At 41.1% G+C, this 15,770-nt stretch overlaps 1 protein-coding gene across 2 annotated transcripts in view; it reads right to left on the bottom strand.

Annotated features, from left to right (window-relative positions):
• The window catches only part of LOC106057676 (uncharacterized), a 47,123-nt gene that overhangs the window by 11,509 nt on the left and 19,844 nt on the right, over positions 1 to 15,770 (bottom strand). Inside the window, exons 1-4 of one of the 2 annotated variants that reach the window (XM_056030793.1) lie at positions 14,582 to 14,712; positions 9,657 to 9,794; positions 4,519 to 4,695; positions 4,074 to 4,256 (exon numbers count right to left, since the gene is read on the bottom strand). The exons of the other annotated variant lie outside the window; for it this stretch is intronic. Coding sequence (XP_055886768.1) covers positions 4,074 to 4,256; positions 4,519 to 4,695; positions 9,657 to 9,794; positions 14,582 to 14,642 — 559 coding nt within the window. The 5' untranslated portion in view covers positions 14,643 to 14,712. Of the gene's footprint in view, positions 1 to 4,073; positions 4,257 to 4,518; positions 4,696 to 9,656; positions 9,795 to 14,581; positions 14,713 to 15,770 lie in introns of those variants that run through there. 2 annotated transcript variants of the gene reach the window in all.

Raw genomic sequence — 15,770 nt, 5'->3', positions numbered from 1 at the left:
GAAAGTGAATTTATCAGATGAGCAGTACAGCAAAGCGGAACAGTTGATCATTGAGTTTGAAGATATTCTGCCATCTGATGAAACAGACTGCGGACGGACAAACATGGTACAACATCGAATAGACACTGGAAACACCAGACCGATTCGACAGCCACCACGTCGCTTGCCGCTAGCAAAGCAACAAGAAGCTATGGACATGATAGAGGGCATGACGCAGCAAGGAATCATTGAGCCCTCAAATAGTCCTTGGTGTTCGCTTATTGTCTTAGTAAAGAAGAAGGATGGATCTATGCGATTTTGTGTAGATTACAGAGCTCTGAATGAAGTCACACATAAAGATAGTTATCCACTTCCTAGAATCGACGATACTTTGGACACGCTTGCAGGGTCCCAGGTATTTTCTACTCTCGACCTAAAGAGTGGGTATTGGCAAGTTGAAATGCATCCCAATGATAGAGAGAAAACCGCCTTCTCTGCTGGCAATGGCCTCTGGCAATTTACTGTGATGCCATTCGGTCTCTGCAACGCACCAGCCACCTTTGAACGATTGATGGAGAGGGTTTTACGAGGACTTCATTGGACTACATGCCTTGTTTACCTTGATGACATTATTGTCATTGGCAAAACGTTTGAAGAGCACCTTGCAAATCTGAAGGAAGTATTTCAACGGATAAGAAGTGCGGGAATGAGACTCAGCCCAAAGAAGTGTTCCTTATTCAGGAAAAACGTTAAGTACCTTGGTCACATTGTGTCAAATGACGGAGTCAGCACTGACCCTGACAAAGTTGAGGCAGTGAAACGATGGCCTACGCCAAGTAATATCCATGAGCTTAGAAGTTTCTTGGGACTCTGTACATACTACCGACGTTTCGTGCCAAATTTCTCAAACATCTGTAAGATCCTTCATCAACTGACAGAGCAAAAGAGGCCATTTATTTGGACATCTGAATGTCAAGAAGCTTTCGAGAGGCTGAAAAACACACTATCCTCATCACCAGTATTGGCCTACCCCATTCCAGGGAAGACATTCATACTCGACACAGATGCAAGCAACACTGGAATAGGCGCAGTCTTGTCCCAAAAGGTGGATGAAACTGAACGAGTCATCGCATACTTCAGTCGAAGCCTATCGAGAGCTGAAAGGAACTACTGTGTGACGAGACGTGAATTGCTGGCTGCTGTGGATGCAATAAAACATTTCCACAAGTACCTATACGGGCAGAAATTTATCTTAAGGTCAGATCACGCAGCTCTGCAATGGTTGCTTTCGTTTAAGAGCCCTGAAGGTCAGGTGGCAAGGTGGATCGAACGTCTTCAAACCTATGAATTTGAAACTAAGCACCGAAAAGGGCAAATTCACCAGAATGCTGATGCACTGTCTCGACGACCCTGCAAAGCAGAATGTAAGCACTGCAAGAAGGCTGAAGAAAAGGAGGTAGCTGTCAATTGTCTTCGGCTCGGAGTAGATGTTTCCGGACCCTGGTGTGATAAAAGGATTCGAGAGGACCAAATGCAAGATGAAGATCTGGCTCCCATTCTTCTATGGAAAGAAGATGGACAACGGCCAGATTGGAAAGACATCTCTGAGAAAGGGGTAGCCACCAAGGCGTACTGGGCTCAGTGGGACTCGCTGACGTTGGTCAATGGTGTCATCAAAAGAGTTTGGGAATCTGCTGATGGAACATCCAATCGCCTTCAGCTGATGTTACCGAAGGTGAGAGTTGCTGAAGTACTGAAAGAGATGCATAATGGCGCTAGCGGATCTCATCTTGGTGTCAATAAGACTCTGGAAAAGGTTCGTCAGCGGTTCTACTGGTTCAGATATAGAGAGGATGTAGAGGAATGGTGTCGAAGGTGCGACATATGTGCGGCAGCAAAAGGCCCTCGACGCAAAACTAGGGGTCTTTTGCAACAGTATAATGTTGGTGTTCCATTCGAGAGGATCGCAATAGATGTAGCAGGCCCATTTCCTGAAACCAAGAAAGGAAACAAATACATCTTGGTAGTCATGGACTATTTCAGCAAATGGCCAGAAGCTTATGCCATACCAAATCAAGAAGCTATCACAGTGGCCGAAACACTCGTGGATAACTGGATCAGTCGCTTTGGTGTACCTAATGAGTTGCACTCTGACCAGGGCAGGAACTTCGAGTCCAAAGTTTTCCAGGAGATGTGCAAGACACTTGGCATCGAAAAGACTCACACGACAGCTCTCCACCCGCAATCTGATGGAATGGTGGAGCGATTCAACAGAACCCTAGAACAACATCTGTCTAAGGTTACTGATGACCGACAAGACGACTGGGACACCCATATCCCCATGTTCCTCATGTCATACAGAGGATCCGTTCATAGCACCACAGGATATACCCCAGCGAAGATGTTATTTGGTCGTGAGCTTCGTCTACCATGTGACCTGTTATTTGGGATTCCGAGAGATACGCCAGTGTCTTCAACTGAATATGTCACCAATCTCCGAAGACGATTGGAGAATGCTCATGTATTGGCCCGCAGAAACATCAAGACCAACAGTGACCTGATGAAAACGAGGTATGACAAACGGGCCAATACGTCGGGGTTCCATGAGAATGATCTAGTGTGGCTCTATAACCCACAGAGACGAAAAGGCAGATCCCCGAAACTCCAAAGAGACTGGGAAGGTCCATACCGTGTCGTAAAAAGAATAAACGACGTGGTCTACCGGATACAGAAAAGTCCACGGTCCAAGCTGAAGGTTGTCCACGTTGACCGACTCCATCAGTACCGTGGTGAAATAGAATCTGTTCGGGACGAACAGATCTAAGAAGGGGGCAGTGTTACGAATGAACAGTGACAGGTAGAGGTCACTATGTTTGACCCCGGCGAGATGACACAGCACCGAGTGTTATCTGGAATCTATGCATGTAAACAAAGTCAGGATGGGACGTGCCTCACGTGTTGTTCCAGAGGACGAACAGATTTACGAAAGGGGGGGGGGGGCATTGTGACAAATGAACAGTGACAGTTAGAGGTCACTACGTGTGACCTCGGCGAGATGACACTGCAGCAGGCATCCTCTGGGATCGACATGTATAAACAACAACAGGATGTGATGTTTCCTCCCATGTTGTTCCAGAGGGTACTAGCAGTGTTTTTGCAACAATAGACAAGCGATTAGGGACTCTTTATAAACCAGAGATGTTCATGTGAAAAGAGTCAGTACAGTCGTCGATACTGTTCTCTACTGTGCGAGACAGTAGAAGAGAGTGGACTTGAGCCCCATGTTACAGTGACGAATTGTTATAGTTATAATTCAATAAAGTTATATAAAGCTGAAAGTTGAGTCGTCAAGTTCTTTGCAGTGTTTCTTTTATTTGTGTGCCTAGTACATTTAGCCAGAAAATCAGAAATACGTAACAATATATATATATATATATATATATATATATATATATTTATTTATATATATAATTTATATTTTACAATTTGTTAATAATTTCTTTAAATATAATTCTAATAATAAGGCTTGTCTTCGAGTCCGAAGATTATAGCGGAATGCAGTTTTTCCCGTGGCTATGCAGCCCCAGCTACGACCTAATATTTTGCCACATCTAGGGCAAGCATAACAGTTGTTCGCCGGTGGTCGATTTAGATTTTCTTTTCGCCGTCCGCATCTGTCCTCGTCAGCGGATTTTCTTTTGGTCTCAAATGTGTATCCTGCGGCCTTTGTGAATGACCTCCAGCTGTCTCGTTCTAAGGCCGCAAGCAACCAGGTGTTCTCTTCAATGTCAGCTAAGGCAAGTAGGCGCCTAAGCTGGTCTTTGAAGCGTTTCCGTGGGGCGCCTCTGTTACGTCGACCACCTAATAGCTCACTAAGAAAAGACAGCCTTTGGCATACGTTCGTCTCCCATACTGATACGTGCACAGCCCAGCGTAACTATAGTACCATAAGAAATTAGCACTCTAAATATAAATTTACACTAATTTGCACGAACGAAGGTATGTTGATGAAACGCGGTCAAATGATGAGGTCATTGTTTTTATGTCGAATCGAGCATTTCTTGTTAGAAAACTAGGCCTCTATTAGCACCCACCTCCACTAATGTAAATGTCGCACAAATCTGCCGCTGACTTTATTGTTATCTGCCGTACAAGAAAGTCTAAGCTGCAGTGAATCTCTAATGTTGGACTTGACGTGTTCAAAGTAAACTTGGTACAGTTTAACATCTGACTTGAAGTGTTCTGGTTAAATTGAACGTCTACTGACTTGAATTGTGCTGCAAAGAAAGAAATACATTATATCTATCTTAAGAATAAAGATATAAAACAAGCAAAATATAAAAATTAATTGACTAATTTGTTAACTTATTAGTGACAAGTGTTCACTATAAACTAGTTTCAGCTTTATTCGAGAATGGGTGTGGGAGAAAGAAAGACAGAGTTGATATAAGCTTTGTAAAAGAAAATATTTCAAGTAATGATTAGAGTACTCTTTACAGATATTGAAAAAACATTTATCAACAAGGGTCTAGCTCTTACCTAACGATTTCATTACAATTCTCATCCATGTGAACCAATACTCCGTATTCCAAACAATGAGAACAGATTCTAAGCCTGGATCATTGTTGCAGGTTTGGGCATCTCTGTCAGTCAGCCAGTGAGTGTTTTCTCTTGCATTGGAAGTGATTGTAGTTCCATTTACAGTCGCCAGGTCCTCTTTATGAAAAAAAAGACATTTTATGTTCTACTTCATTAATTATCTATGTGCTTCATCAGGAGTGCAATCATTTTAATATTAAATTTTTATTTAGATCCAACGTACGTACTTGTTGCCTATGGGATCGACGCAATGTAAAGATGGGAAGTTGTTAGGCAATAATTAATTGAAAAGTTCTTTAATAATCTGTCATCAGTGTCATCAATTTGTGATCAGTGTATCTATAATAAAGAAATGCCCTTGTACCTTGGCGAAATGATCATTCCCTATGATCCTCAGAGAGCCCTGCGCTCAATGAACTCTTCTACTAGTGCTACGTTTCTTCCTTAAAAGCTACGGTATGCGGGCTTTTTCAGTTCACGGACCAAAGGCTTGAAACACACTTCCCATTGATCTCAGACAGACAACATGCTACGCTAATTTCAAGAAGAACATAAAGACCTACTTGTTTAATTTTTTTTTTTGAAAGATTAGTTCGTCATTTTATCTCTTGTTTATGTTTGTAATGTTTATCACAGCGCATAGAGCCTACAGCGCTTTATAAATAAAATTATTATTAATAATCTTAACTGTAAGCGTACACAATATTCAAAAACACTAAACAAATAACAGTAACGATTTCCACACAATGTAATCTACGCTAGATGTGGCAAAACATGTCAACAGATCAATGGTATTTTGCTCGAGATAAATGTGTCCGTTTTATCGTAAGAGGGTAGTAGATTTTAGAATCACGTTGGCGATAGCACATCGAAATGTCTTCTTCAAATTTTTTTATTTATCTTGTTTTTAGCGTCTCTCGCGAAAAAAAAAAGATAAAATATATTAACTCTTTCTCTTTTAATTAGCGATAGTATCATTTGACTCCATTAAAGTAAATTAGTAAATAAGTATTTGGTTTTATAAACTTTAATTTGTGTAATATAAAAAAGAAAAGAAAAAAAAAGCATACATTCTCCTATAAATCAATATCAAAACTAACGTTTTCTGATTAACGAAAATGTTAATGAAGTTCAATCATAACAAGGTAGAATGAACAAATGTGAAAAAAATGAACAATTCTGTCAGAACGTGGAAAATAATTACGGAGATAAAGAGTTAAACGTGCATACGCATTTCTGGCATCTAGCTGCTGTCATTTAACGTTTAATAAGTTGTCCGCTTTTGCAAAAAGGGATTTTTTTCCACTTGGGTGTCACCCCTTGTGGGCCCGATGTGGACCGCACCTCCACACATACTTAGTGACGCCACTGCATCTTAAGGAACCCATTATAAGCGTCGTGACTGAATAAATGTTTATTTAGAACTACACCTCTAAGTGAAATCCCCATCTGTCACCTCCTCGCCAATTCACGAAGCGAAATCATTGCTTGACTTCATTACACGATTTGATTGAACATTTCAATGTATATGTATATAGATGAGAAAAAACTATATATATATATATATATATATATATATATATTGTTACGAATCTCACTATCCAGGCTCTCTGCAAACTGCACCATACACCACCAACTTAAAGAACTTGACAACTCAGGGCTCCAAAGTAACGTAAGACTTTAATGGTTGAATAAATAACAGCCAATACTGTACAATTGGCAGCACGTAACACAAGACTGTACAAATATCTCTTCGATAACACCGTTCCGCCGTATCAACTCTTGCACTGGCCTCTCCGTCTCGTTCCGGGCTTGCACTGGGTTCAACAGATAAGGACTGACTTCACACACTGAGTTCGTTGTGTCGGACTCGATCACAGACCAAGATCAAGACGCCAGTCGTCTCAACTGTACTTGACAGTACTCCGCACCGAACCGTCGTAATGCTACAGAACCACACCGTTGAACTGTGCTATAGTCGACCGTGTTCTGAGCCCCTGTCGTGAACCTTCTGTCGTGGACCTTCTCTCGTGAACCGTCTTGACTGCGACACCTCCGCTCTTATATAGGGTCCCTACTGGCCTTCTCGAACCGGACAGAACGCCGCTCGACGTTTCTAGTTTGTCAGATGACTACAACTCTCGTGACGCTCCTGAGCTCTGTTCACGACGGCGATCCTTCCCGAACCGTCCTGTTGAGACTCGACTCGGCCGACCGTCGTAGCTCGTCACGGTTGACCGCTCGTCTAGCGCTGGCCTGGGGCGATTTGCGTCGGCTGACTACACACACACCACTACCCCCATCTGTGCCACCACCAGGTTTATAACAATATATATATATATATATATATACTTTAAAAATAGACATTACTTTTCATATATCTGTGGCATTTTACGTCTCGTGAGACGATCTTTTCCCTTTGCAACTTCTTGTGTGACTAAAGAGGCCAATCCTTGATACACAGCTGCGATCACAGGTTGGGCATATAAAATCACCAGGCGCCATTGCATTTTCACCCTTCTTTCTGCTTCTGTTGTGTATGACATCTGCAATCTGTGACCCTTCCTTTATGCTCTCTCTCCATGTGGATCTGTCCAGTGCCACCTCTTCCCAGTTGCCAGTGTCGATTTTGAAGAGCTTCATGTCGCGTTTGCATACATCCGTATAACGTAAAAGTGGGCGACCAGCGGCTCTCCTGCCTTCAATTAGATCGCCATACAGGATGTCCTGTGGAAGTCGACCTACTGGCATTCTACGAACGTGGCCAAGCCAGCCAAGGCGTCTGCTGCTGATAACAGAGCGGATGTCCTGGCATCCTGCTCTATGTAGCACTTCCTCATTTGTTATCTTATCTTGCCACCTTATTTTAAAGATCCGCCTTAGGCATCGGAGGTGGAAGACATTCAGCTTTTTTTCCTGCCATGAGTAGGTTGACCATGTTTCACTTCCGTACAGCAAGGTGCTCAACACACAGGTCCGGTAGACTAGGGCTTTAGTACTGCTAGTCAGCAATATGTTGTCCCAGACTCTTTTCTGCAACCGTGACATGGTGGCCATTGCCTTGGCTATCCTGTTGTTTATGTCTTTATCCAGTAGAGTGTTGTTGGATATGATGGAGCCAAGGTAACAAAAGTGATCAACAATTTCTAGTGGTTGGCCATTAATGCTTACTTGAGGTGCAGTGTTTGTGTTTTGGACAAGTATCTTAGTCTTGCTTTGACTGATGTTTAAGCCGAACTTCTGGCAAGCAGCAGATAGTTTGTCAACCATGGACTGTAGCTGAATATCAGAATCAGCCACAATAGCTGCATCATCAGCATACAGGAGTTCCCTGACGAGTAGCTTCCTAACCTTGGTTTTTGCCCGCAGCCTTGATACATTAAATAGTTTTCCAGAGGATCTTGTATGGAGAAACACACCTTCGTTTATGTCGCTGTACGCATAATGCAGTAGACAGGAGAAGAATATGCCAAACAGAGTAGGTGCGAGCACACATCCCTGCTTGACACCACTGCAAACCTCAAAAGGTGCTGATTGGGCTCCATTGAATTTGACAGTACATTTAGTTTCCTCGTGAAAACATTCAATTAACTTCAGTAGTTTGGGAGGGCAACCTATTTTCCTCAGGAGTTTGAAAAGGCCACTTCTGCTGACCATGTCAAAAGCTTTAGTCAGATCGACAAAAACAATGTAAAGGGGTCTGTCTCTCTCTCTAAATTTCTCCTGCAGTAGTCGTAGAGAAGATATCATGTCTATAGTGGACCTACCACTCCTGAATCCACACTGAGACTCTGGGTAGACTCTAGAAGCTATCACTTGCAGCCTGGATAGTGCCACTCTAGCAAAGATCTTGCCCACTATACTGAGGAGAGAGATACCCCTATAGTTGTTGCAATCACTCCGATCCCCTTTGTTCTTGTATATTGTGACTATAGTTGCGTCACGCATGTCCTGTGGGACATGACCTGTTTCCCAACAGCGGCAGAGGAGAATATAGAGTTCAGGGAGCAGGAGTGATTCGTTGACTTTCACTACTTCCACTGGGATACCATCACTCCCAGGAGATTTTCTATTTTTTAAGCAGTTAATTGCTTTTTTGAGGTCACTAAGGCTCGGAAGCTCATCTAGGCATTCCAGTACTGGAAGATCTGGTAGAGAAGCCAGGGCGACATCGTCTACTGTATTCTGTGTGGCATAGACTTCGAGGTAGTGTTCTGTCCATCGTTCTAGCTGCTTGGTTTGATCTGTAATTTTTTCTCCTGATTTGGATAGAAGGGGGGCAGGCTGAGACACTGCTGGACCCAGGGCCGCTTTAATGACATCAAATAGAGCTTTGCTATTTCCTGAGTGGAGACTGTCTTGGATTCTGTTGCAGGTATCCCTCCAGAAGTTGTTAGCACATTTTCTAGCCATTTGTTTTGCCTCTTTATTAGCACTTTTGAAGGCCTCCAGAGATTTTGGATTAGGCTTTGTCTTGTGAGCGAGGTGTGCAGATCGTTTTTTCTCGATGCAAGGTTCCATATGTGCTAGATTCGCCTCAAACCAGTCTACATTTTTGTGTTTTTGAGGCCCAAAGGCGGTGATTGCCGAACTGTAGATTACGTCTCTTAATTTCTCCCATCTGATCGAGATGTCTTCTTCATCACTTAACGAGGGGATTGAACTGTTCAGGAGCTCGCCAAAGAGTGCACACTTCTCTGGGTCACCTACATGGTTGACGTCAATTCGCCTAGTTCTGGGTTGAGTGGAAGTGTAAGCCTTCTTAAGAAGTAGTTTGATTTTGCTTAGCACTAGTGAATGGTCTGAGTTGCAGTCCGCACTATGGTATGAACGGGTGTGGATGACACTTTTCAGATCCATCCTTCGGGTGATGCAGAGGTCAAGCTGGTGCCATCTTTTTGAGCGTGGGTGCTGCCAAGAGACTTTATGGCGTTCCTTGCCAGAGAAGAATGTATTTGTTACACACAGTTCATGAGAGCTACAGAACTTTTCATATATATGAAGGTCAAAATATACGAATTGAAAATACGATTTAAAAGAATAAAACAGTGATAAAACACCAAAACAAAATGACCTACGATATTGACAAGTCGTTCCAAACCACCGGTAATCACATCTTGGCTTATCTCCTACACACTGTCCTTCCATGTCACAGTCAGACTGACAGTGGCATTTAAATTGACATCTTTCTCCAAACCAGCCTTTGTCACATGCATCTGTGAATGAAAAAAGACTATGAATCAAGATCCTGCGTTCAGAACAGCCGTGGATTGTCAAACGGACATGGACTCTTTTGTTTGTATTGCATGTTCTTTCAAAATTTATAAATTTTAGTAGCATTATACATCGGCGACACACTTTGCTTTGCTCCCAATGTATTGTTGTTTTTTATTTGCAGGTAACCACCCCCCCCTTTCCAATCATTTTTTTTTATTTCATAAGAAACTGTCAGGATCCCTTATTAATTGTATCATGCGCGTCGTAACGCTATCCCACATACTAGTCTGGCCATAAACCCTTTCTTTTTCTTGAGTTCAATGCAACGGCCGGCATTTCGACGCTTCTCTAACATACATTTAGCCCGTGACTTTTAGTGTCTGTTAAGTTGAATTGGAATAGCCCGCTTTCTAACACCTCTCTCTCTCTCTCACACACACACACTTATTTTGGCCCATGTATTCTAGTATTACTATTTCCCTACTCCCTTTGTTAGGATGGTCCCGGGTTTGAAGTATTCTAGTATTACTATCTGCCTACTCCATCTGTTAGGATGGTCCCGGGTTTGAAGTATTCTAGTATTAATATTTCCCTACTCCCTTTGTTAGGATGGTCCCGGGTTTGAAGTATTCTAGTATTACTATTTCCCTACTCCCTCGGTTAGGATGGTCCCGGGTTTGAAGTATTCTAGTATTACTATTTCCCTACTCCCTTTGTTAGGATGGTCCCGGGTTTGAAGTATTCTAGTAATAATATTTCCCTACTCCCTTTGTTAGGATGGTCCCGCGTTTGAAGTATTCTAGTATTACTATTTCCCTACTCCCTCGGTAAGGATGGTCCCGGGTTTGAAGTATTCTAGTATTAATATTTCCCTACTCCCTTTGTTAGGATGGTCCCGGGTTTGAAGTATTCTAGTATTAATATTTCCCTACTCCCTCGGTTAGGATGGTCCCGGGTTTGAAGTATTCTAGTATTAATATTTCCCTACTCCCTTTGTTAGGATGGTCCCGGGTTTGAAGTATTGTAGTATTAATATTTCCCTACTCCCTCGGTTAGGAAGGTCCCGGGTTTGAAGTATTCTAGTATTACTATTTCCCTACTCCCTTGGTTAGGATGGCCCCAGGTTTGAAGTATTCTAGTATTACTATCTGCCTACTCCATCGGTTAGGATGGTCCCGGGTTTGGAGTTTGCCCGTCGCCATCCCCTGCCAGGCATTGGAAGGTTTGGACTTAAATGTAATAATCTTCAATACTGAATGTACATTCGAAGCATGTCAACCAAATTAGAACAGATAATATAGTGAACAAAATTAATACATTTTCAAACTGATCACTAAATAGAATAAGAAAAGACATTAAAAAATATTTTTTTAAAGATAATACCTCCTTAATGCAACTTATAGACTGATTGTTAGATAGTTAGATTAAAAAACATTAGAACATTCTTTTACCCCACTACCCCCTCCCCTCCCACGAGAAAGAATCCTAGTCCAGCGAAAATATAGCTCTAGTACACTTTCAAATATTCCAATGATAAGCATTTAGATCTAGACTTAGAAAACATTTCCAGAACATTAACTTATTAAGTCAGTGATGCTCAACCTTACTCGGACGGCGTGCCATTTTAATATCCGACACTCGAGTCGCGGGCCATATGAAGAAAAAGTGAAAAAGAAAAAAAGGGAATTATACAATAAACCAATTTTTATTAGAAACCCGTGAATCTAGTATTTACATTCATGAGAAGTTTATCCTAAATCATAGAATTCTAGATGTTTGTCTAAGAGACGGTTTCGCACGATTCATCACTGAAAACGTTTGTCTCACTAATACGTCCTTGTAATTATTGGGAGCAGAACCGAATTCGGTGGAGAGTGTTGTGGTTGCGGACCTATGCTCCCCTGGGAGTGCACAGGATTAAGTCAGTAAGTCAATTATTGTGATCATCCATAACACTTGTTTTCGGAGATTTCGAAAAGTTTATGCAAGAAACATGGAGTAGAAATCAATAGTCTGCATCACTTGAACTTTATCTAGCAAGGATCCTCCACTCTAGGTGTAATCTAACTATCGCGTCTCAAACCAAGAATGTTGCGTTATTTGTTTGATTTCCTAAAACTCTTTAATGTTATGTTCTTTAAACAGAGCGACTCTTTCTTTATAAATCAAATATGTTGGCTTACTATCGATACCAATCGATTTACTCTACGTAGGGAAATATATTTTTTAAATTTATTATTTGGACAATGTTTTTTCTACACTTTTTGCCGACGTTTTGCCGGATGGAACCATGTCGCGGACCGGATGTGGCCCGCGGGCCGTATTTTGGGCATCACTGTATTAAGTTATTGAATCGATAAAGCCTTACATTCGGAAATTCCCGAAAGCGATAGTCCTTTCAATAACGGGAGAGGTCTTTCAAAACCGATGTTGGACCTAGACGTAAATCTCTAGCCAAATTTAAATTTATTAAAAATTATTCCTAGAAAAATTATAACGGTCGAACTAGAGTTTTCCCCGTGTGGCCAACCTGCTAATTATTCATTTCTCAGCGATTTACATCAAATGTTAAATTTCTTGGAAAATCGTTAGAGCCATTTTTAAGACCAGCTCTCCACCCAGTTTCCTGGCTCCTGGTTCCATGAATTTCTGACTTGAATAGAGGTATTGTAAAAACAAAAAAAAGGCTAATTTGATTGAAAATGCACACAGAACCTTTCGCTTCACTTATCCGTCCTAGCATATTTTTCTCGGGATATAATCGTTGTTTTTTTTGTTTATATATATATATATATATATATATATATATATATATATATATATATATATATATATATATATATATATATATATATATGTTCATATTTATTTTTGCAAAGCTTATATCATCTGACATTATTTGGGGAAAGGTAAATGCGGTTGGTCGTTGTGCTGGCCACAGGACACGCTCATTGATCGTAAGCCACAGAAATAGATGACCTTTACATCGTCTGCCCAACTGACCACAAGGTCTGGAAGGGAAACTTGTATATCATCTCACTCTGGCTGGACTTTGTCCACGTCATTTCTTCCACTTCCAATTCTCCAATCAAGTTTCAGCTTTGCACAATTAATTATTTTCGATAAAAACATAAAATAGATAATCCTTTTATGGCCTATAGAGAATCGGGTAGTCGGCTAGAAATTTAAATCTAACAATTGATAGCTTTATAACCATTCTTAAGGATGTCTAGTTCAGTGACAAGCGCTTCAGCTTTCCATTATGTAGGCTTGAGCTCTTGACTTCCAATGTAGACTCTGGAATTTTTAAAAATTGTTCATGAAAAGCAAGCACGAAAACCTTTTCCCAGATAATTCCTCCCTCCCTCCCTTCTCTCCTAACTGGTATACACGTGACTGGATCATGATAAAAGCATGAAAAATCCGCTAAACAAAAAAATTAAATACATTTATTCATCAACATCATCATCTAACTCCATTTGAGAGAGGGTTTGAGAGGCTCAAATCCTCTCTTGCAAAAGCCCTGGACAGAAACCCTGCTGTCTTGCGTAGTGCATAAATGTCGCCATACAGGTTGAGAAGTTTTGGTTTCCCAGACCTGTCGAGACGGAGATCAGCAAGTCTGGGGCAGTCAAACAGAATATGAGGCACGGTATCCTCTTCTTCCCCGCATCGGGGGCACCGTGAATCGAAATTTGGCCATAGCCATGAAAAATATGAGCCAACAGGACAGTGGCCTGTCCTGCACTGTGCTAAAATAGCTTGCTCAGGCCTGGACAGCCTCCACCACGGGGAAGTGCGGTCAGGGCGCCTCATGCGCTTCCAGACTCCTCTGGCTTTTTGGGACTTGTCCCAGCACTCAAACCACTTTTCCATTTCTGTTTTTTGAATTATGATGAAAACTTACAACCTGTTCGGTGGGTGGAATTTGTCCTCCCTGGTGGGCCAAGGAATCTACATTTATTAATTTATTATATTAATTACATGATGGAATGAAAATAATTGATACAATTACACTTATTATATGCATTGTTTTTTTTTTTAGATTTTCTTAAATTTTTACTTGTCTCCCAGATACCTTCTCTGCCCCCCCCCACTGGTCCACAAATGAGAGTGGGCCATAGCGCTCTGAGCATGCAATAAGCATGAAAGTAACGCTATTTAAAAGCTATATTGTTTTTTATTAAACACGTAACTAAATCTTACCCAATGGCAGCACGAAAAGCCTTCTAGATACCCTCTCCCCCCACTGGTTCACATATGAGATTGGACCATAGCGCTCTGAGCATGATATAAGCCTGAAAGTAGCGCTTTATAAAAGCTATATATTTTTTAATTACACATATCAATAATCTCAAAGACAGGCGCAGACGCTGAAAAGAAAACTTAATTAAACTCAATGAGACGGTTTTGTATGCACTACATTTGGCAAAAAACAAATCTTCGAAACAGTGCTTTCGTAATCATGTGAAATACTGCACTCATTAGTCTTCGGGATCGAAGACAATTTCTCTTATACAGTATATGATGCGTGGTCGAGAGGTTAAGTACGCATGAACTTGGCTTGACTTGAAGGGTGCTTGAGGTTCGACACCCGACTCAAGCTGAGTTGTGTATACTGAGCGCCTTAAGGCAGCACGAAAAAGCCTTCTCCCAGATACACTCTCCCCTCCCCACTGGTCCACAAATGAGATTGGACCTTAGCGCTCTGAGCATGCTAAAAGCATGAAAGTAGCGTTATATAAAAGCTATATTGTTTTTTATTAAACACGTGACTAAATCTTACCCAATGAATGCAGGAAAAGTTCCCAAAATACAGCAAATATAAAAACTTTGATGCAGGACATCTCAATAATTATTTTGTTCCAATGCTTATCCAACTGAAAGTTCAAGAGCCTACTTTACACACTGCGCACTGACATAGCTTATAGTTGATAAGAGGAAGACAAAACTTAAAAAGACAGATCTCACAGATATATGGCAAGCTCAGTGAAACCAGTGGTTCCCAACCTTTTCATTTCATGAGCCACCAAATTTTAACATTAAAATGTCTTTCGTCAAATTTGAAATAGCTATATATTTCGATAACATCAATTTTAGTTCATAAGATATTTCCTTAACATCTACTTTTCCAAGTCTGTTTCTCATGGATGAACCCTTAAAACGCGTGAGGCAGTTTAGCCTCTAAACAACAGAATTGTAATTCTATTTCATTGTAAAACAGCTCAGCGCTTAAAGGGTTAAAATATAGAACGTTTCCTTGCTGACTCTACAACGTTACACTATCTAATGTAATATCGCAATGGCAACTCTTTATGCGATGTTAAACAGGAAAAAAGAATTGGTTTTGTTTGAAAGCCTGTCTTCTATGCTGCACATTATTTTTAGCTAAAAGCTATTGCATTTTATAGATAAAATTGGACTTACTTATGGCGGAACTCTTTAGCATAAGATATTCAATCTAAGTAAATGAAGTTTAAAAACAAAGTAACCTGAGGCGCGGTGGCTGAACGGTAAAGCGCTTTGATTCCGTATCGGGGGTCTCTGGTTCGAATCTTGATTTTTCTTCTTCTTCGTTCTCATTGTTATGTTGGAGCGTTCAGATGACTAGACCAATACATGAGATGAACTGCGCAGTGGTTTCTAAATCAGGGAGCTCTCCATATAGTTTTCTTTCTATTGGGGTGTTTTGGGGCCAATGTCTTATACGGGCCTCTTGGTAAAGAGAGCAGCTTTGGAGGACGTGGTCGGCATTTTCTGGTGATACTCCACATGGGTAGATTTCACTGGTTCCAATTTTGAGCTTCCGGTACATGCATTCTGTTGTGTCCGGTCCTGAGTCGAAAGATTAGACGTTGGTCTTGTCGGGATAGCTTATAGTAAGCTTCATCTTTCTTGTGATTTGGATGAGAGCTCGTCCATTTCTCATTTATTTTATTTACAATTAATTTCTTCAATTCTTCTGGATAGAGTGC

Source organism: Biomphalaria glabrata, chromosome 5, assembly GCF_947242115.1.
Source record: "Biomphalaria glabrata chromosome 5, xgBioGlab47.1, whole genome shotgun sequence".
In the NCBI taxonomy this organism is placed as follows: Eukaryota; Metazoa; Mollusca; class Gastropoda; family Planorbidae; genus Biomphalaria; species Biomphalaria glabrata.
The sequence above is the reverse complement of the archived record's forward strand: the minus strand, read 5'-3'. Positions and strand labels throughout refer to the sequence as shown.